Genomic DNA, 21,213 nt, shown 5'->3' on the forward strand with positions numbered 1-21,213 from the left:
GGTGTGAGGAAGAATACTTTTTAATTTGAAAGTGAGTGCGGGGTGCCACATCCTGTCAAATGCCTCTGTAACATCTAGAAAAACTGCAGAAGAGAGTAGATTCTAAGAATATGAAATTGAATAAATTCCTCTATGTCTGTATGTACAACTTCTTGTCTCAATACTACTTGCACAATGGTTTTAGGTAAATCTAACATTCGCACCGGGTATCGCTGACTATTTATTTTTTCGCTTATTACTCTCAGTCCATAAAAAAACTTTAGAGTGTGTGATTATGTTTCTGTAAATGGGAGTAATAGTTTTCTCGATAGTTACATTAAAACATTGGTTTTCGTTCATGAAAATAAGCCAAAACGACACTATACATATAAACTATTAATTGTAAACAATTTCTCCCAAATTGTGATATTGTGTTGCCTTTTTCAGTTGGGCTGACTGCATTTGACGTTGAACAGGTGGCAACACGTAATCTTGTATTGTAATTACTTACGTTGTGAATCCAGGACAGCTTTCGCCACTGCGGATTCGCTCGGATATGACATTCAAAGTAGACGTCATCCCCTTCTTTAATATCCGAGGAGTTGAGCGTGCTCCCCAGCCTCAGCGAAACGATGGGTGGATCTGAGGTTAAAAAAAGATTTTGAATAAACTGTGTGAGCGTGAACAAAATCTATTTATTTATGTTTTTTACTTACAAACAACTGATAAATTCCAGTGTGTGGCCACGTACAATCCGGTCACATTTGGATTTTCGGCTCTGCAGGTTATCGTCTTTCCGTCATCTTCAGTCGATGGAATGAAACTTAACGTGCTTGTCGTGATGTTGGCCTGATCCCCACTTTCCTCCTAATAATTGAGAATTTGTTCCATTAAAATTGAATACATAATACTAAACTATTGATTAAAAGTTACCACAAGGTGACAAGTTGTATACATATAGTTCTGAAATAATTTTAATACCTTTCAAAACCAATCTTTGTTGCAAAAACCTTTAAAGGCTTTTTTTTTAATTTACGGAAATATCCTTATGAAAACGAGGTTTTGGTAAATGCGACGTCTGGTATATGCGCTTGTACTGTAAAATATACCAACGTACTAAGGTACTTTTTTTTTTTAACGAACGCTCGTTTTATTGTGCAAACGCAAACTCTACGTTAGAAAAACCTTATCGGAATGAAAATATATTTGTACAACAAATAATGAAAAACTTAGGCCTGAGCAACAGAGTGAAGCTGAAATAAAGAACAAATAAGGAGTATTACTCAGAATCTCAGCAGGAATTTATATTAAAGAACACTTAAAAGTTAATCTCAGTATAAAAAAACCGAAATACCGAATAATGCAGTTTTTATGAATGGATAAAACTCAAAATTTTAAAATGATCTATGAGGTAGCAACCGTTTTTTTATTATTTACGTTTATTAAGTTTTTTATTTAAGGAGAGTCTGTACTTTCTGATTTAAACATCAAGCATTAAAAATGAACTGCATTTTGGTAATTTTTCGGAAACGTTCAGCTGTTCCCAGGCCAAAAAATTGTCAGTTTTCAGTTCGATTTTATCAAAAATCTATTTTGTTATATTTTTCTCAGTATGAAAAAGTCAGTAGCTAAAGTTTTTCGAAAGATAGTAAATTGTTAATTTTTGGCAACAAACTAAAATTTTGACCAACTGTTACACCTTTATTACACGGAAATATTAATTTCTCCGCTCCCTGGTATTTTTTCAAATTTACGAATTTTTGCCTATTATTCTAGTTCAATATAAAAAAACATATATTCAATAAAATGAAGAGTTTTGAAGAAAAGTGCGAAAAACTATGGAAGCATGCGCACTCCGTGCACTAACTTCGGGCGCGTGCACATATCTCATAATAACTTCGGGTATATGTGCACTCCTCGCACTGGCTATACATGTGCACGTCGCGCTAATTCATTTTTGTTCACGGAAGATGAAGATAGGCGAAAAAATACAACTTTTCAAGTGAAATAATTTTTTAGTAGAACTCAAAATCTTCCTTTTGCCGCTCCATTAAAGCGAAAAAGTAACTAGAAACCGATTGTTCTTACAGTGAAGATTGGATAGAAGATCTTTGATTTGAGATAGAGTTTTAACACAGAATGTTTATAAAAGAATTGCAAGTTCATACAGGCAAAATTCACCAGAACATTTGATCCTCACTTCAAAAACTTATTTGAAGCACATCTAAGGCGTGAAATCTCAGGGGATCAGTTTTATTCTGTGCATAAAATGTTTTCCTTTAAATATTAGTTCTGTTTAGTCAAAGAAAGGTGGAAAAATACAAGGTTCCAGAAAATTATCTGTCCGTACGCCAATTTTTCATTTCGCAGCCTGATTTATGTCATAAAAATAAAGACAGCCCTAATATAAAAACACAATAAAAACCTTTCTAAATATTGCTCGCAAGGCTTGTTTGCCTATTATTGATTCACTAATTGAAATAGATAATGTTTCAATATAATGAAGAACTTTTCAGAAAGTGTACTGAAAGGTCAAAATTCGTTTTAGAAAAAGGTTTTCAGATTTACTAATACAGGACAAATTTTTCACTTTGCTCAATTCACATTATAAAATCGATTTCTCGAGCTGTCGAATACCGACAAGTGATTTTTAAGTTGGTGGCGTACTTTTTGATACAAAATATATTTAAAAAGGTTTACAAAGTTGCAATTTCATCAAGGCAAGAGACACTTGATTCGCAAATTTAACAAAATTATTTAAAGAACTTTTAAAGCTCTGAATCTCGTGGGGCGAGTTCATATTCATTCAGAAACGTTTGTAGTTAGGTTTTTTAATTAAAAACAATATATTTTACATTTCGAAAATCGGTCGTCATTACCTTTAATAATCAAAGGGATTACATAATGTTGTATTATTTATATGTTAAGTGGTTTATTTTCAACAAAAAACACCATTTTAGACTGATTTGTAAGAGAATAAAATAAATCTATAAATAATTGAAATGTCTCTCATAATATACATCATGCCGTCTCTATTGTTGTAGCAAAATTTTTATGTATATTTAAAAGAGAAGTCTTAATGAATGAAATCATATTATTGCCAAGTTTATGGTGATTACATCAAACATATACAGGCTACTCGTGTTACCAACTTTGCCAGTAGATTCTACATTCAAAAAGGAACCAGAAGGTCTTAATTAAATATGGTCCTAATCTCAACAGTTTTGGAGTAATTTCACGTTTTCCCTTTTTTTAAGATTTCACGACCTTGCTTAAATAAACAATGATAACTCCAAGTCTAAAAGGTTTAGAAAAATATGATGATACATTAAAACTACGTCGTTAAATTTCTAATAAGATGTGAACAATACTAAACTTGTAAACGTTCGTGAAATAATCGTTTTAGTAGCAAGAACATTGAAAAAAAAATATATATATATGTATATTTTTTATTGAAAAATTTATTATGGTGATTCTAAACTACTATTTACAGACCGAAAGACCAGCAAATTTCAGAAATCGCACTGTATTTAATATCCTTTTTAGTGGTGCTATTGATTTTTTAATTACTTTTTTCAAAGATGAAGAAATTGATGAAGGAAAAGAAAAAACCGTGGTTGAAGGATTGGTAAGGTGGAAAGTTTAATAATAATCCATTAGATTTCGTGGTCCGATGACAAAATAACTTCTTTCAGTTAATTAAACTTTATGTAAGGTATTGGTTGAAATAAAAAAACCAGTGTCACGAGCGGGATTCGAACCCACGATCTTCGGCTTGATACGCCGCTGCTCTACCACTTGAGCTATCGCAACTTCCATCCACTCGGACATCAACTCCCCATCTCAAGTCAAAAAAATTCGAAAGATGGGTTACATAAAGATTAATTAATTGAAATTAATAATAATAAAACAATTAAGGAAATTTTGAATGATATACTCTTTTATTCCGGAGAATAATAATACAATAATTCTTTAATCAAAGTGCAGTCGTGTCGGTAAATAAGTAAACACTTACCCTATTTCGGTTTCGAACCCAAATGAAAAAAAAGGTTAATAAATTCATTCAAAATTTCCTTAAGTATTTTTAGAAATGATAAATGATGGAGTGAGTGTGGTGTTCAATACTTTTTAAAAGGATAGTTCCTACTCACAGTAAGTTGTTTTGCAACGATCCGGATTTCGAGCCTTTTAGCTCNGCGTTGGCGGAGGTATCAGCGGGTTCACTTTGGCAATTCATGTCGAGAGACGTGGTTGTGGAAGTCCTTCAACCTGATGATGAGCTCAAAGGCTCGAAATCCGGATCGTTGCAAAACAACTTACTGTGAGTAGGAACTATCCTTTTAAAAAGTATTTAGTCTTTTTTTTAAATTTTCCACCTTGCCAATCCGTCATCCAAGGTTTTTCCTTTTCTCCATCACTTTCTTTATCTTTGAAAAAAGTAATTAAAAAAGAAATTACACCACAAAAAAGCATATTAAATTTGGTACGTTTTCTGAAATTTGCTGGTCTCTAGGTTTGGAAATAGTAGTTTAGAATCACCATAGTAAGTTTTTCAACTTTGAAAAAAAATTTTTTTTCAAAGTTCTCGCTACTTACACTTATTTTACGAACGTTTACAAGTTTAGTATTTATAACTTCTTACTGGAAATTTAACGTAGTTTTCGATGGTATCAACGGATTCGTTCTTTTTGTTTTGGAGTTATCATTGTTTATTTGAAGCAAAAACGTGAAATTACTCCAAAACTGTTGAGATTAGGACCATAGTTAATTTAGACTTTTTGGTTCCTTTTTGAATGTAGAATCTACTGGCAGTTTGTAACGTGAGTAGCCTAACACCCTGTATTAATATATCATTTTATTCTAATCGGAATAAAGTTATTGTGTATAGAAAGCGGAATACCTTCTTATTTATAGGAAGTTTACATAGTAATTATTAAAATAATATTTGCAATTATTACATGGCAGGAGAAAAGAGAATGAACTAGAGGCGGTCTAATCTTACTGCAAGCTCTAAATTCTAGCCCCTACACTGCAGAACGCCGTTAAGCCCTACATAATGCTTATATGACTTTTATTACTTGCCCCTTTTGCCACTATGTGATAACAGAACGATAGTTGTGTGACAAAAGCATGGGAATAATTTTATTTTATCTCATTACAGGTCTGGCAAGAATTATTTTACTTTTTAGAATCTCATTTCAGACGTTACGAAACTGCAGCTTGATCGTATGCAAAAATCTTGGTCTGTTTATTCCTCTTTGTTGGTTAATCTATATTTTATTAATTAATTTTTTAATTTCACCTATGATTGTTAAAAAAAACAAAGAGGCCAGATAAGAGACTATCATTAGCACCCCGCGGTTTTCAGTACATCAGTGATATGAAAGATGTAGAATAGCATACTGAATATTAAATGTAAAAATATTTTTGATAGATTTCTTTTAAAACCAACAACACAACTGATAAATGAATCAAAGTTGCAACGCCATCGACTTTGAATTTTAAAAGAAAGGTGCGGAAAAAAATAAGAAAAATCACCTACTGTTACGGAGTGGCATGATTAGTACCTCTGAGGCCGATTCCCACCTGGTAACCCTAGTCTTTCACACCAATCATTCTTTAAACCCAGCTTAGCCACATGGCCTTCCCTGCAGCCCCCTTCTGCTATCCTTTATCGAAATCTTCCCAATCATCCGACCCACCCACATGCCTCCGCCCCAACCAGGGAAAGATCGAGGTGTAATTTTCTTAATCAATAATAGGCTTCTTCTCGTTGGCCAACGGATGATAAATAATGTGCTCGAATATTACGACTATGTTCTGCTAATTATCTTCTGACTGTTAAATTATTCAGTTCAACTAGGCTTTACTCTCAGTTGTATTCTGCTATCCTTAGTATTGGCTTTTTACATAGTTTTCTGATTAAAGATAATTTTGTCTATCGGAAAATATTAATTTCTTATAATTTCTATTCAAATAGGAACTAAATTACAGATTTATTATAATAATTATGCAACCACCGAAAGCTCGATAATAAAACCAATTTTCTACGGTTAGACCATCCTTCCATTTCACTTTTTAACAAACGACAATGACACAGGTCGATAAATATGTATCCAATTTTAGTACACATCTATATTTTTGCCCAGAATGAGGGAAGTCGCATGAGATTTCGAGTTTTGATTAAATGTGTATTTCATATTTTTTAATATGTAAATTTTTTATTCAACCAAAAGTGTATCTTGCTATGATGAACTTGCACCTCGCCATCCCTTATACTGTTGAAAAGTTTTATGTTTTAAGAACATCAGTTCTGTGTCAAAAAATGCCTCCACAACATAAACATTTAGCAACATCCTATAGCAAGAACAATCCGCGTATAACGTTTTTATGGGGTAAAGTAGTTTTCAGTAGGAAAAATTCGTGCTCGATCAGAAAATCGTTTCTCCTGAGAATTTGAATTTTTTCACGTTTCAACATTTTCCGTGACCAAAATAAGCGTTAAGACAGAAACACACTAACCCGATGCTACGCCATGCGACGCTACCCGATGCTACCGACGCAAATCCAAACTTCGATTTTCCATAAGGTTGTATTACCCTCGTGCACATCTACCCGATGCTATGCCACGCTAACCTACCCGACGCTCTGCGATCCCCACTGTCCAGATTTTCGTCGGGTCGCATCGAGTACAGTCGAAGAAAAAAGAACCGGACACTCATATTTTTATTCAAACTACATGTATTATTGTTGTTATATTAATTACAATATACTTATTTTAATAGAAACCAAATTAACTGTGATTAAAAATTAATTAGTTTTTATTTAAAGAATTAATTTTAATGGTTTGGTAGAAAGTTAATCAACACACCGGAATACGATGTTTTGTTATAATGAATTTAACTAACAATTTATTGTACTCGCTTCGGCGGTACATATATTAAAATTGGAACAATTTATTACACGGTTTTGCTCATAAAATTTAATTAACAATTTATTTCATAGTTTTGCTCGTAAAATTACACCATTTTCTAATGTCGGGTAGCATCAGAACAGGACACTCATATTTTTTGTAGTTTATTTCAAACTAAGTACATGTAATTTTGTCGTTATATTAATTACAACATGTTATTTTAATGTAAACCAAATTAAACGAGATCAAAAATGCATAAGTTTTTATAAACATTGTTTAATTATGATGGTTAGGAGTAACTTTATTTAAAACAATTAAGTTTAACAAACAATTTATTAGATGGTTGTGCTCATAAAATTTAACTAACAATTTATTACAAGGTTTTGCTCAAAATAGTGCATTAAGAACAAAAGATGCGTTGCGATTGTGATAGTGATTATTGTGATAAACGCTGTGGACTGTACGCGACGTGTGCTTGCGTCGGATAGATGTGCACACCCCACCAAAACGTGGCAAGGCGTCGGGTAGCATCGGGTAGCGTCGCATGGCGTAGCATCGGGTAAGTGTGTTCCTGGCTTTAGCGAGAAGTGCGCATGTGTAGTACGTGCGTGTAGTGCACATGGGCCCGCAATTAGTGCGAGGAGTGCACATGCGCCCAGAGTTCGTTAACGTTCCCATTGTACGGAAAGGCTCGTCGCTTGGCGAATCTGGAGCGGCCACTTGTCGCCCACTATGTATATCTTTTCTATGAAACCAGATTTGATTTAGAGATCAACGTTAGTATAGTGTTCAGTTATGATTGATAAATGTTGAAAAATGAATTCAGTTCAAAATAAAACGGTACAACTGCAACCAACCACTACGTATCGTGGGAACGGGTGCTGTACTGAACCTTATCACCGTCTAGCTCTAAGCTCTTTGATGTCGGAGTATTTACAGACAGTACATGGGAAAAACGAGTCACCTAGAGCAATAAAGGAGCATGGGGTATGACAAAGTTCAGACCAGGATCGCCAAGCCACACGCAGTGGGAAAAAGGCTTTGCACTTTTCTTCAAAACTATTTAATCAAATCGTAGGATACTTTTTCCATTTGCATAGCAATAATAGGCAAACAATCGTAGCGAGAAAAATTAAAAAAAAAATTTAGTAGTTATATAGAGTTGGTGGCATTTATCGTTAGTAGTTAGTATGAGTTGACTTTATATTGTTGCAAATCCTTAACGATTCATTATGAAAAAACCTAGGTACAATTTTTACAATACTAAGAAAGATATAACAAAATTTAGAGAAAATGATCAAAACCGTCTATTTTGGGCACCTTTTTGAAAACTAAATGACCTTGAAACATGGCTGAAATACTATAAATTTTTAAGGTTTAGTGCTAACTAGAAGGTACAGAAAAAAAAGTAAATCGCTCGAGTAGAACCGGATATAAACAAAATATAGGACAAAAACCACCAGCTCGTCTGAAAAACGGTCGTTACCCCTTTTAAATCGAGGTTAGTATTTTAACAACAAATTGGCAGTTGTGTAAAGCGGCTCACCCTGACTTTGCGCAGGAGCCTATTTCCTTTGTACCACGTGATGACGGCTGGTGGACGGGAACCGCCAGTCTCGCAGGTCACTTCGTAGCGATGATCGGCGATCAGCTTCGACGGCTTGCTTATTATATTTACGACCAGGGGGCGCACTGAAAACAAAAAATGCATTTAAATTACAAATTTTTTTTTAAATCTAAAATTTTCTAGCATTGTATAAAGTCATATTTTTTTCACATCCTACATGTATTTGTAAAATTCAAACAATATTTATAAATCCCAGGCCCTGAAGTTGATCTCAATAAAGATCGAAACGTTGACACGATAAAAAAAGTTTTTCTAAAACCTAAGTCGCACCAGACCGCATTCACGATCTCCGAATAATTAAATTACGAAATTTAACAACGTGATTCAGTTTAAACTGGCTGAATAACAATATTCTTTTTTTTAACACCACAGTTGAAATAAAGAATTGCTAGTTTTTAAAGTAGATTTTTGGTTTATAATTAAGAAAGTGGACAACTTTGCAAAGAAAGGAGCTGCTACACCGCTGATAGGCCCCGAACGCTTCTGTGGCAGAGGAACCCACACTATCAATGAGCAACTCAGACATAAGGACAAAAAGAAAATGAAGGAATATTTGAATTCACTCATTGGACACAGGTAATCCAAGAATCTCCTAACAAATTTCGGAAGAAAAGAAATTACAAAATGTGTCAAAGGAAGCAGGAATAAACTACGAATCCTAATAGGGTACTGCAGGCAGAGGAGACACCAAGCTACAACTGCCCGCAGGAGGAACTGCTTTGGGATGTACAATGTGACCATAGAATCATTGAAACCGGGCCTACTAATTAAGTTCCTCGATGAAACAGGACTCACCGGTGTGCTGTAGGCAGAGTACGGGGGATACAATAGCTCTTAAAGGGCGCAGCATATTACACCCCGACTATTACATCTACATCTACATGGTTTGTAATTAATAAATAATTAAGTGGGCAACGAATCGATACCTATCTTCTTACTTAATATATCTATCGGGTTGTCCGGAAAATAATGCAGGATTTTAAGTTTTCATTAAAAAAAATCTATATAAAATATTCTGTTTACGTTTACAGGATTACTCATTTGTATGAATGTCAACACTTATTAATCCTCTTCCAAATGATATTGTTTGTTTACCTCTGTAGCATTCCGCTACTTGGAAATAATTCAGTCATCCTTATAATGTCAAAGCGAGAATTTCGTACGATTTTCTTTTACGAGTTTAAACTCGGCCGAAGCGGAGCCCAAACGGCTAGAAACATTAACCAAGTCTGGGGCGAGGGTTGTGTTAATGAGTGCACTGTGCAAAGGTGGTTTAAAAAATTTCGGGAGGGAGATTTCAGCCTTGAAGATGAAGAAGGTCGTGGAAGGCCTTCCTCTCTTAATGATGATGTTCTGCGATCAGTGGTGGAAGAAAACCCCAAAACAACTGTTCGAGAACTTGCAGAGCAACTCAAAGTCAGTAAAACGACCGTCGCTGACCACCTCAAGGCGATTGGAAAAGTGAAAAAACTCGAAAATTGGGTTCCACACTCATTAAACGATCGCCAAAAAAATCAGCGCTTTGATGTTTGTGCATCACTTCTTTGTCGAAACAAAAATGACCCATTTCTGGCCAGAATTGTTACATGTGACGAAAAGTGGATTCTCTACGATAACACTAGACGTTCTGGACAGTGGCTCGACAAAGGAGAAGCTCCAATACATTTTCCAAAGCCCCCAACTCATCAAAAAAAGGTAATGGTTACGGTATGGTGGGCTTCATTTGGTTTAATACACTACAGCTTCTTAAATCCTGGCGAAACCATCAATGCTGAATCATACTGTAACCAAATTAATACCATGCATCAGAAATTGGCAGTAATGAAGCCCTCTTTGGTCAATCGGAAAGGGCCCATTTTGTTGCATGACAACGCTCGACCACATGTGTCACGTGTAACGTCACAAAAATTATTGGAGCTTGGCTATGAAACTTTGCCTCACCCACCCTACTCTCCGGACCTCTCGCCTACTGACTACCATTTTTTTAGACACCTGGACCACTACTTACAACACATAATATTCAAAAATCAAACGGAACTGGAAAATGCATTCATTGACTTTATCAATTCTAAAAATTCTGAATTCTACTCAGACGGAATTAATAAGTTACCAACACGTTGGGAGAAATGTATTGAGAGTATGGGAAATTATTTTGATTAAAGAACATTGCTTTAAAGTAACTAGTTTCTTTTTTTTTGTTTAATACCAAAATCCTGCATTATTTTCCGGACAACCCAATACTACAATATGAAATGAGTTGAGTTTAGAAATTACATGGATCATGTGTCGTGTGGGGAGTTAACAACTATTATTGTTTACCGAACTATAAGCGAGGACTAATCCTCCTTTAGTAGGTAGCGAGGCCATCTCCTCTTCAGTCATCTCGGGGGATTATATAGAAATTGGAATAGGATTAGGCAACGCGATTGGGATGAGAGGAGAGTTTACTGTAGAAAGTGGAAAATGTTTTGGGAATTAGTTTTTGCACATTTGAAAGGGATTTTGAGGTCATTGTGAAGAGTTGGAGGCGGAATAAGTAGCATTGACTATGATGGCTGAGGACATTGGATTGGAACTGTATTCTTTGATTGTTGGAAGGTTTAGCAGTGCCCCACAGTTCTAGACCGTACGTCCAGATTGGTTTAAGTAATGTCTTGAAGATTGTCAGTGTTTCGTTGAAACGTTCGATTTGCCTGACTCCAGAGTAGTGCAGAACGTTGGTTTAATGACTGTTCTTTTAGTCATGTGTCTTGGTACCAGGTCTTGAGTTTATGGAACCCAAGGTAGTGAACACAGTCTGTTTTTGGCATGAGAGTATTAATGAGGAATATCATGGGTGAATGGTACAATACATAGGTGCTTTTCCTTTAATTGACACTTATACGCCGGTGTTGCTACATTCGATTGTTTGCAGGATATGTACAAGGAGTGCCCCCGAAGCAATTGTGGGATCTGGATGAGAGGATAGCACAGCTGTGTCGTCGGCAAAGGATCCAAGGTTGGTGGAGGGTGAAGTAGTGATATTGCGGTGTGGAGGAGACATCTATTAAAAATATTTAATAATATATTAAGATAAAACAGCAAAATCTCACTGGCACGACACGCAAGAATGGCACAATTACACAGAAGACAAACACTTTGAGTGAGTAGAAATACTTTGATTGAATATAAAAAATATATTTTCCATTGTATTCACTTTTCCACATCCTAAATGTATTTGTTAAATGTAAACAATGTTTGTAAATCCCAGGCCCTGAAGATGATCTCAATAAAGATCGAAACGTTGGCACGATAAAGAAAATGTTTTTTTGAAACCTACATCACACCAGACAGCATCTTACGATTTCTGAATAATTAAAAATATTGTTCAACATCCACGCATTGAAATGTATTACTGAGAGTAAAAAAACCTCTGGAATTTCGACGTTTCAGGTTTTCTGTTTCAATCCAAAGAAATTTAAGGCAGACAAAATATAATAGACTGTTCTACTTAGGAAATTATTAGTTCAAACAAATAGGAACAACAGGACAATTAAATGATAGATAAGTATGCATGTTTGGGTGTAGTATTTTCACGGTACCATTAAGCCGATATAACAGTGTGTTTTTCTTTTAAGCAATATATAGAAACATGGCAAGCAAATTGATACGTGGTGGTACAAAAACTTATCCGATTCTCCCTCAGCGGTAAAAATGATGTGGCTGTTTATTACGGATTCCCCCTTCATTGGAGGCTCGGAAACAAGAAAAAAGAAGAAGGCTTTGAAACATCGTAAAGTTCTTTTGATCTTAAATTATGAAATAGTTTTTTTCACTTAAAAATATATCGGTCTCTAGAAGAAAATCTCGACGGAAAACAAGAAATACCACCCTACTTCCCCTTTCTTTTTTTTCCATTCTTTAGTAATGGCGTGACCTACATACACTCCTCGACAGTCTTCCTCATAAACTATTAATTTATTTTCTTCCCATCTTCTTCTATTGGTTTCAAATAATCCAAAAGGCTTGTTAAATATATTTTACAGCCGGGAGCCGCACGGGGCCAGAGTTTCGAGCGGCTCCGTTCAAAAATTAAACGCAATTATTCACGGGTTTAGAGGTAAGGTTTAATCACAAAATGTGCTCCCTTCATACCTAAACGAATCATAAAATTCATAATGCTATTAATAAAACGGAGTCGTTCATGCATTTTTAAATTTGCTTCAATTTGCACTGCGTTGCGTTTCTCTTCGCTAATTCATATATCTTGCTAATATATGTTTTCTAAATCATACTCGTGTTCAGAAAGAACTGAGGAAAATAGGTCTAACTCAATTTAAAATCTGCCTAATCCTTAATGTATGCTTGGATCCATTAAATTGAGCTTTAAGGAAATCTAGTTGACGAAACGGTGAATGACCTCCACCGTAATGGATTTCAGTAGACCGAGAGAAAAATTGTCCTTAAACGGGGCGACTCATCATTCACCGGCGGATGCAAAATAAGCAATTGTAGCAAAATTAAAAAAAAGAAACAAAGGCAAATAGTTATTATCCAATTACTTTACCTCCCAGATAGCTCTTTACAAAGTTAACGCACGAATAGAATTACTTTTGGCTCTTTGGCTGTATATAGTAACAATTATATATACACGAGAAAGAGAAAGAGAAACGAGGGAAAGTGGGAGGGAAAATGAGAGAATGAGAGAGAGGAGGATAGATAATTATAGAGATAGTGAGAAATATAGGAGGGAGAGAGTGAGGTGAGAGAGGGAGGGAGGGAGGGAGGGAGAGAAAAAGAGAGAGGGAGGGAGGGAGAGAAAACGTNGAGGGACAGAGAGAGATGGTGGGGAAAGAGGGGGGGAGGGAGAGAGAGAGAGATAGATAGAGAGAGAGTTAAGCGCGTCTTTTGCAACATCCTGCATAGCTTGACAGACTATAAATGAGACGGAAAACGCAGGAGAATATTAAACTCAATCTAGATCGCTCTACAACCAAGTTATGAAAAAACAAACTGATTATGGTTGTAACTGATACATCTAGGCCTTTCAAGCTAAATTACAGGTTATCAATCCTTGGGCCATAAAATTTGTTAAAAGAGGTCGCACTGACAAAAAATCCTCATATGATCAGACAGAGAAGCTTTAAAAGTATTGGCACATAGAAACGCTAAACATTGGTGGTTGCATCCAAAGGCTCCAAAACCTGAGAAAGCATAACAATCTGAAAATATTTCAGTGCCAGGGCTCGAAGGAATTTTAATAATGAACATCAGAAAAGCTGTCAAGAGAAGGATCTACAAGATCATCTAAGGCCCAGAACCTATAATTAGAATAACAAGATGGCCACACCACCGCATCCATTATGTACGTCCATTTACAAAGAACGATTGCTTATGCAATAAAAATTAATGGAGAATCGCTGGAACAAAAGAAGCACGTCTAAATTATACAAATGTAACAACGACATCCGTATAGGGCCTGCGGAGGGACTCGGTATAGAAGGAAAATGTATAATTACCGCATAGGTCATACCCCGATACATACGAACCTCTTCTAATGAAGTTGACCCACGTAGGTGCCCGTTGGGTGAAAAGCATATCTCCGTAGAGCACATAATACCAGTCTGTAAAGAAATAAATACTAAATCCCGGATCACCTATCCGTGGCCTTGAGGGACTGCAAATATATTATATTATATAGCTAATGCTGAACGGAACGGCGTGACTTTAATTATACGAGGAATATCAAGTACTATGTGGTAGTGTGAATAATTTATTAGAGTAAATGGAGAGGCTTATCTCTAATTCCCCCGAGGAATGTCGAGAATACTGCGGTAATGAATTATTATGTGTAAATTATTTATTAGCGCGAATGGAAAGGTTTATCTCTAATTACCTCGAAGAATATTTGAGGTAGTGGGAGTATAATTTAGTAGCATAAATGGAGAGGCTTATTTCCAATTCCCCGAGGAATATCGAGTACTCTGGGGTAGTGTGAATGTATTTTATTAGAGTATATGGAGTGGCTTATCTCCAATTGCTCCGAGGTATGTAGCTCTTGGGTAGTGTGAAAGTAATTTATTAGCATTAATGAAGGGGATCATCCCTAATTACACGGAGGAAATTCGAGTACTCTGTGACAGAGTGAATGCAACCATTCATGTTTTTGAGTATGTGTTTGTTATTTGTGTTATTTTATCCAGCATTGACGAAGCCCTGCGGTACAGAGAGACAAGCGATAGGATAAAGGTCAGTTACCGTTATATCTTATAACATTATAAATTGGCTGGAGAAACATTAAAAGAAATTTTAATTGACTGATCTATCTTACATTGGGTCTATGCAAAACACAAGGAGAAATGGACAAACTGTAGAGGTGCTAGACTTAGTAAATCTATGATTAAAGTACCCTCGGTAAATCGGTTCAATGTAAAAGTACTAAGGTAGTCATCAGTATTAACCAGATCAGAAGTTGGGAAAAACAACAAAATCGACTTTGTTGACTACCATAGAGGCAATGAGGAAGCCGAATAATTGACTTATTTATATAACCTTCCTGCTATTGAAAGTATTCTCAAAATTTCTAATACCATTGGAAAGTCTGGTGAAAACAATCAGGCTAATCGGAAAGAAAACAATGAGTTCCTTTGTCAAGCTTTAATCGGATTATATAAAATTAAACTTTTCTTCATTGACTTAATTAGAAAGAATAGAAGGTTATCACTATGTTTTTAGTGAAAGCTTTGGGGTAAGGGTAAATTTTCAAATCGTAATATCAAATAAAATCCCCCTCCCTTAAAAAAAATGCTTAACCGTTTCTAAAGTTTGGTAAACACGTCAAAGTTTTCGGAAGAAAGGAGTTTACACACGTTTTATATAAAAAAAGGGCCGGGAGAACTCTTAGTCGTACGCATTGAAATGTCTCTTACAGTATAGGTGAAGGACGACGGATGTTTCCCTCGCTTCACTAAGTTGTGTGTTGCTCGCCTGACAGCTGAATATCGAATTCAAATCCTTCCTCGTCACCGCTCTCCATTTCAACCTGTTTTCGATGACGTCGCCTGCGTTGTGCTCGAATTCTTCATCAACGACGATCCCGTTCACGAGCCAACGGACCGCCGGTTCAGGCTTTCCTGCAAAAAAAGAAATAAGTCATACCATATTGTTGAATTCTATCAATACAAAACATTATTTTCATATGTGGAGAAAAACGTAAATTAATTACTGTTAATGTTTAAAAGGCTTCACTTCCAAATGTTAGGCTTTCCTGGACAAAACAGAGGCCGTTTTATGTTCTCATATGAAATTTTGAAGGAAATACAGAGAATCAAACACCGAGCTGTTAATGTAAAAGAGTAGTCTTATCGATAAGGTTTTTATCGTCAAATTAACACAATATTCAAATTAACCTTCTTTAAGTATAAATTAACCTTTTTCAAAATGAACATAACACTTTTAACTTCAATTAACCTTTTTAACTTCAAATTAATTCTTTTTAATTTCAAATTTGCTTTTAAAAATTTTAAACTACTTTTTTTAATATCAAAATAACGTATTTTTATTTGTTGTTGTTTTTGAAAAAAAGCCCATTTTTAAATATGCTGGGTGTGAATGGAGGGCGTCTGGATTCGAACCCGTGACCTTTACCTTACAATGATGAGCACACTGTTGACCCCTAAACCGTTGCCGACAACGATGCCCACCTTTTTTTAACTTTAAATTAGCCCTTAATTTTACGCATGTCAAATAAAATTCGTACATATTTTCCATTTTTTTTGTAATATAAAATTATTTGGCTCTTAGAAGACAATATGAAAATTATCGGTTTTATGGTTCTTTTCTTAATGGTTCTTTTATTAATTAGATAAATAATAGGCCAATAAAATAATATTTTTTAAAAATTAATATTATTTTTAATTTCACCTTAATAAACCTTAACTTTTTTTTAAATTTCAAATTAACCTTCTTCTAACTTCAAATAGCCCTTTTCAATTTCATACTAAAGCTTTGTTAAAATGTTAAAAAAACCTAGGAGATTATATAAAATATATTCATTAAAAATAAAATTCCTGTGTACTTATGATGTTTTTAATACAAAAATATTGGGTTCTTTTAAGATCATAGAATAATAGAATAATTATATAATTACAATTAAAATTAAAAAATGAATAAATTTCAATATAAAAATAAAAGATTCTTTTTTTAATGTGAGATTTTAATTAAAATATAAAATTTTGTTCTTATTTCTAAAGTACTGAAATACAATACACCACATTTTCAACCATAAAATAAATGTAACCAAATAAATGACATATTAATTCGTGATTTTTTTGAAAATATAAAATAATTTTTTTACATACCAATTATTTATCTCGATTTAATAGAAGAATATTGGTTATTATAAGCAGTTTGAAGTAATTTTTCATTTTAATTGCAATAAATTGTCTTATTGTCTTCTAAAAATGCAAAAATGCAGTTATTATATTTAAAGAAAAATCTTCGTAAATGTACAAAAATAAGGATTAATTGAAGTTAAAAAAGGTTGATCTGAAGCAAAAAGATCATTTTACGGAAAATTTTATTTGGTAAACTTTGAATACCATGGTTTAATATGTAGACAGATTTTCTATAAAAAATTGCTAGCCGCTTTTCTTAAACCTACCCGGGATATAAAAGTATTTTGAATTTAAAAGTGATTAAGCAAAATATCATTTTTTATATGTTACGCATGTGTTTATTTATCAATCAGTAAATTGGTCATTTCTGTTTTATTTTGGAAACAACATAAATCTAGATATTTAGAGAAAATAAGTTTGCCCGGAATGAACGCATACGCGATTTTATTTGTCCTATTTCTAGGTAACCCAGGGCCTAAGAACCAAGATATCTTATAGCGTAATAATCTGTTGCGCCGAACCTGAACAAGCACTATCTTACTGTTTTAATCAATAAATATTTTTATGCTATGTTTTAAATTGAGAATATTAATTAGACTTAAACACACTTAACCTTAATCCAAAACAAGGATAAAGTATTTTTCAATGTTTAATTTGTACGGAATTTAAAATGTTTATTCAGTCTCCTTTGAATTCTGAAGCTACAAACTGTTTAGTTTGCATCTTTGTTTTCTTAATTTCAGTTTTTAAACTTAAAAATGCCACTTAGTGCTGAGGATGTTGGGCGTGATGTGGCAGTTATTGATGATCGACGATCCATCAGGTATGCGGCTATTGCCATCGGAGTTCCCTACGAACACTGGGAGACGCCATTAGACGTTTTCGAGAAACTGGGTCCTACCATAGAAGACCCGGTTCTGGGCGTCCTAGGGTAACAGAACTACAGGATAAACGTTGTTTGACTTTGAGAATTTTGCGAAACTGGCACCTTGCTGTTGTTCAAGCGATTCATCAGCTCCAGGAAGTTCGAGGTGTCCAAATTTCTGAAAGCACTGCTCGACGAAGATTAAATCAGTATGGACTGATGGCTTTTCACCCCGTAAGAGGACCAGAATAGACCAGAACACACGGAGTTGCAAGGCTCGCATTTGCTCGAGAACACAGCCATTGATCTTTGGACGATTGGTGTGCTGTACGTTTTACAGATGAGTGTAGATTTGCTCCACGATCTCCAGATGGGCGTGAAAGAGTGAGGAGAAGGCGAAATGAAAGGTAAGAAGTCTGTAATTTTTCCCAGAACCAATTGTCAACGTCACCCAGCGATGGTGTGGGCAGAAATTTCAATGGAGAGTCGCACAGAGTTGGTTGTTGTTCGTGGACGGCCACTCGCTATGTGGATGAAATTTTGGAACATCATGCGTCACCTATCCTCGATGAAATCAGCGACAATCCTATTCTAACGCACGATTATGCCCGTCCCCATGTCGCTCGCATAGTACAACAGCATAACTTAATGGTCTTAGCCTGGCCAGCCCGTTCTCCAGACTTGAACCTCATGGAACATTTATGGGATAACCTCAAAAGCCGAATAAGAGCACGTCCATCACTTCCTGATCCACTCCACGATCTTGAAAGGGCTCTTCGTGAAGAATGTACTAACCTCCAGCGTAGAGCCATTTCTATACTGGTAGAAAGTATGCCGAGGCATCTTCGAAATATAATTAAGGTAAGAGGAGGAAATACGCGATATTGAAATGTTAATTAAAAATCTAAACAAAATTAAAACAAATTTTATCTGTGCGTCTTTTTTTAATTTTTCATTTTCATCAACCATTTTCATATTTTTTTTTACTTGTTTAGACAAAAACGTGAAAATTTGATTAATATATAAAAATATATACAAATCAAATATTACAAGTGGGCGGAATTTTTGGCTTGTCAGTGTATAATAAATATCGTAATTTTTATTTATGTATTTTTGAGTGTTTTTTAATCTCTACACATTTTAATGAATAAATTTTTTTAAGCCTTTGCTTCAGTCGGTTTTGGTTGGCGGTTGTATGCTAGTTTAAAAAATAATTATTTCTCGGCCGATATACCAAATTCCACCAACATCTTATAAATATAAATATTCAAAAATAAATCTGTCACATTAATTTCGACCCTTCCATTTTCCCTCGATACCCGTGTTAGAAGTTTCCTTAAACCTAACCGGAAAACTCTTCCCACGCAACTTTTTCCCTCTGCGTCATACAGTTGAATCCGTTTCTGGATGTTTTTCTGTTTGCATCAAAGACGGGTCATAAGGAAATTATCAGCATGATGAATGATGAAAAAACGATATTTTCATGTTTGCATTTGTTTTGAATTGGATTCATCAATAAATTACAAGTTCAGCGCGGTATCCAACGGTAATTAATGAAACCAAAGATTATTGATTAACTTTTGTTGTTGTTCAAAGTGCTAGGGTTTATGCGTTAGTGTGGAATGCAGGCATATTAATGGGGATTATAACACTTAAGGGTACAAAACGGTGTTGTAGATATTACGGTGCGAGGCGACGGTGGCCTGTAATTTACCTGGACGTAAGTATTGCCCGGGTATATCGCGCAATAAGTCACTCAATGCCAGCGGTCCCCGATTAACGGAAAGTCTGAGGTCGGAAATTATGTAAGAATTCATTAGGATAATATGTAAATAATTTAGCGATACTTGCTTACTATATATTTTATAGCTAGTGATTAGGGTTTAAGCCATAGCACCTGGTCCTCCCTCCCTCCACCGACATCTACAAAGTGAAACATTACAGCTCCACCTCTACAACCACCTCTCCCTAGTACAAATAGTGGTTTTACTCCCTCGTATTTCATCTAGAATCAACGGCCTTTGAATGGACGCCTTTGAATCTTTTCCATAGTTAGAAAGTTGGAAAGATTTTTCAGTACGGCATACGGTTTAGTATATTTCACCATACTTATCAATTTCTATTCTCATAAACGCCTTTTCTTTTTTATAACATACTTTTTATTTTCATATATATTTTAAATTATTTGACTTTTTGTTTTCATTCACTCTATGAATCGTTTGTGTGTATGTTTTATTTATTTACCTGCTATTAAAAAAAAAATAATAAAAAACTTTATGTTCAGCATGTAATAACATGAAAATGAGAACATAAAATACTCAATAGAAACAATCCTAAGTATTACAGTTAATATGCACCCTCGGTGTCAATTAGGAGGTCGCGAAGACAGTGACTATTATCTGAAAGAATGCGGTAAAGTTTCTGAAAATGATGGTTGACAGGATAATCGTTTGTGAAATTTTGGAGTGGATTTTGGCAACTTGAAAAAAATTTGGATATTAAGGTCATTGTTATTGGTAAGATTGGATACATAGATAGATTGGCGTGGGGATTGGATAGGTTGGATAGGAGGTTGGACCGTTTAGTGGGACCCCGAATGTCCAAATAGGTCTTATAGTGATGTAAATGAGTCGTTTGGATTATGATTGTCAGACATCCAACAGAAACCAACACACTGGAAGACCTTTGACATCAATAGATGTCTAACTTGTTACGATTGCTGCGGAAGTAAGATCCCAACAGGCATTCAGAACGTTTTAAGACTAGTACCATCAATAGCATGGGCTGGATGAATTCCAGAGACATTCAACATCAATAAATTGGAAATGTTTCAGTAGATACGACCAATAAAAGGTAACTCAGTGGAAGACCTTCGACATCAAACAGTGAAGAAATTCTTGAGATAGTCCAGGATTATACGAATTATGTAGGATGATTTGTTCATGAAATTGATGTTTCAATGACTGGAGACTCGTTTCTAAAATTCTCGCAGCTGTTTTAGTTACTCTCAGGACAAGTTGAATATTAAAGTTATGTTCATTAAATTAAATTTATCTCAACTAAAAACCTTAATTAATTGTAATTAAAGTTATGATTATTTGGAGATCGTGAGGTGCGGTTTGGAGTGATGTAGGTTTAGAAAACATTTTCTTTATCATGCCAACGTTTCGATCTTTATTGAGATCATCTTCAGGGCTGAAAGTGTTTGTGTGTCATTCTTGTGTGTCGTGTTGAGTGTGCCCTGCCTCAATAAAAATCGTAACGTTGGCATGATAAAGAAAATGTTTTTCTAAAACCGTCACACCAGACCGCACCACTCAAATTTATCTTATTTACACATACTATTTATAAGATATATTACCAATAGGGATGCGTAGGAATTTAGGAGAACGTAGTGAAAGTAAGGAAGTTTAGTTGTAAGATTCGAAAAACAGCTTCAAAAGTCATGCCCAGT

At 34.9% G+C, this 21,213-nt stretch overlaps 1 protein-coding gene across 1 annotated transcript in view; it reads right to left on the bottom strand.

Moving 5' to 3' along the window:
* Nucleotides 1-21,213, bottom strand: part of LOC106665324 (hemicentin-1) — a 218,489-nt gene that overhangs the window by 40,336 nt on the left and 156,940 nt on the right. The window contains exons 4-7 of the mRNA XM_024226915.1: nucleotides 15,428-15,631; nucleotides 8,439-8,584; nucleotides 696-846; nucleotides 491-621 (exon numbers count right to left, since the gene is read on the bottom strand). Coding sequence (XP_024082683.1) covers nucleotides 491-621; nucleotides 696-846; nucleotides 8,439-8,584; nucleotides 15,428-15,631 — 632 coding nt within the window. The remainder of the gene's footprint in view (nucleotides 1-490; nucleotides 622-695; nucleotides 847-8,438; nucleotides 8,585-15,427; nucleotides 15,632-21,213) is intronic.

The sequence above is a fragment of the Cimex lectularius genome, unplaced genomic scaffold (assembly GCF_000648675.2).
Source record: "Cimex lectularius strain Harlan isolate CLEC.00 unplaced genomic scaffold, Clec_2.1 scaffold9, whole genome shotgun sequence".
Taxonomy (NCBI): Eukaryota; Metazoa; Arthropoda; class Insecta; order Hemiptera; family Cimicidae; genus Cimex; species Cimex lectularius.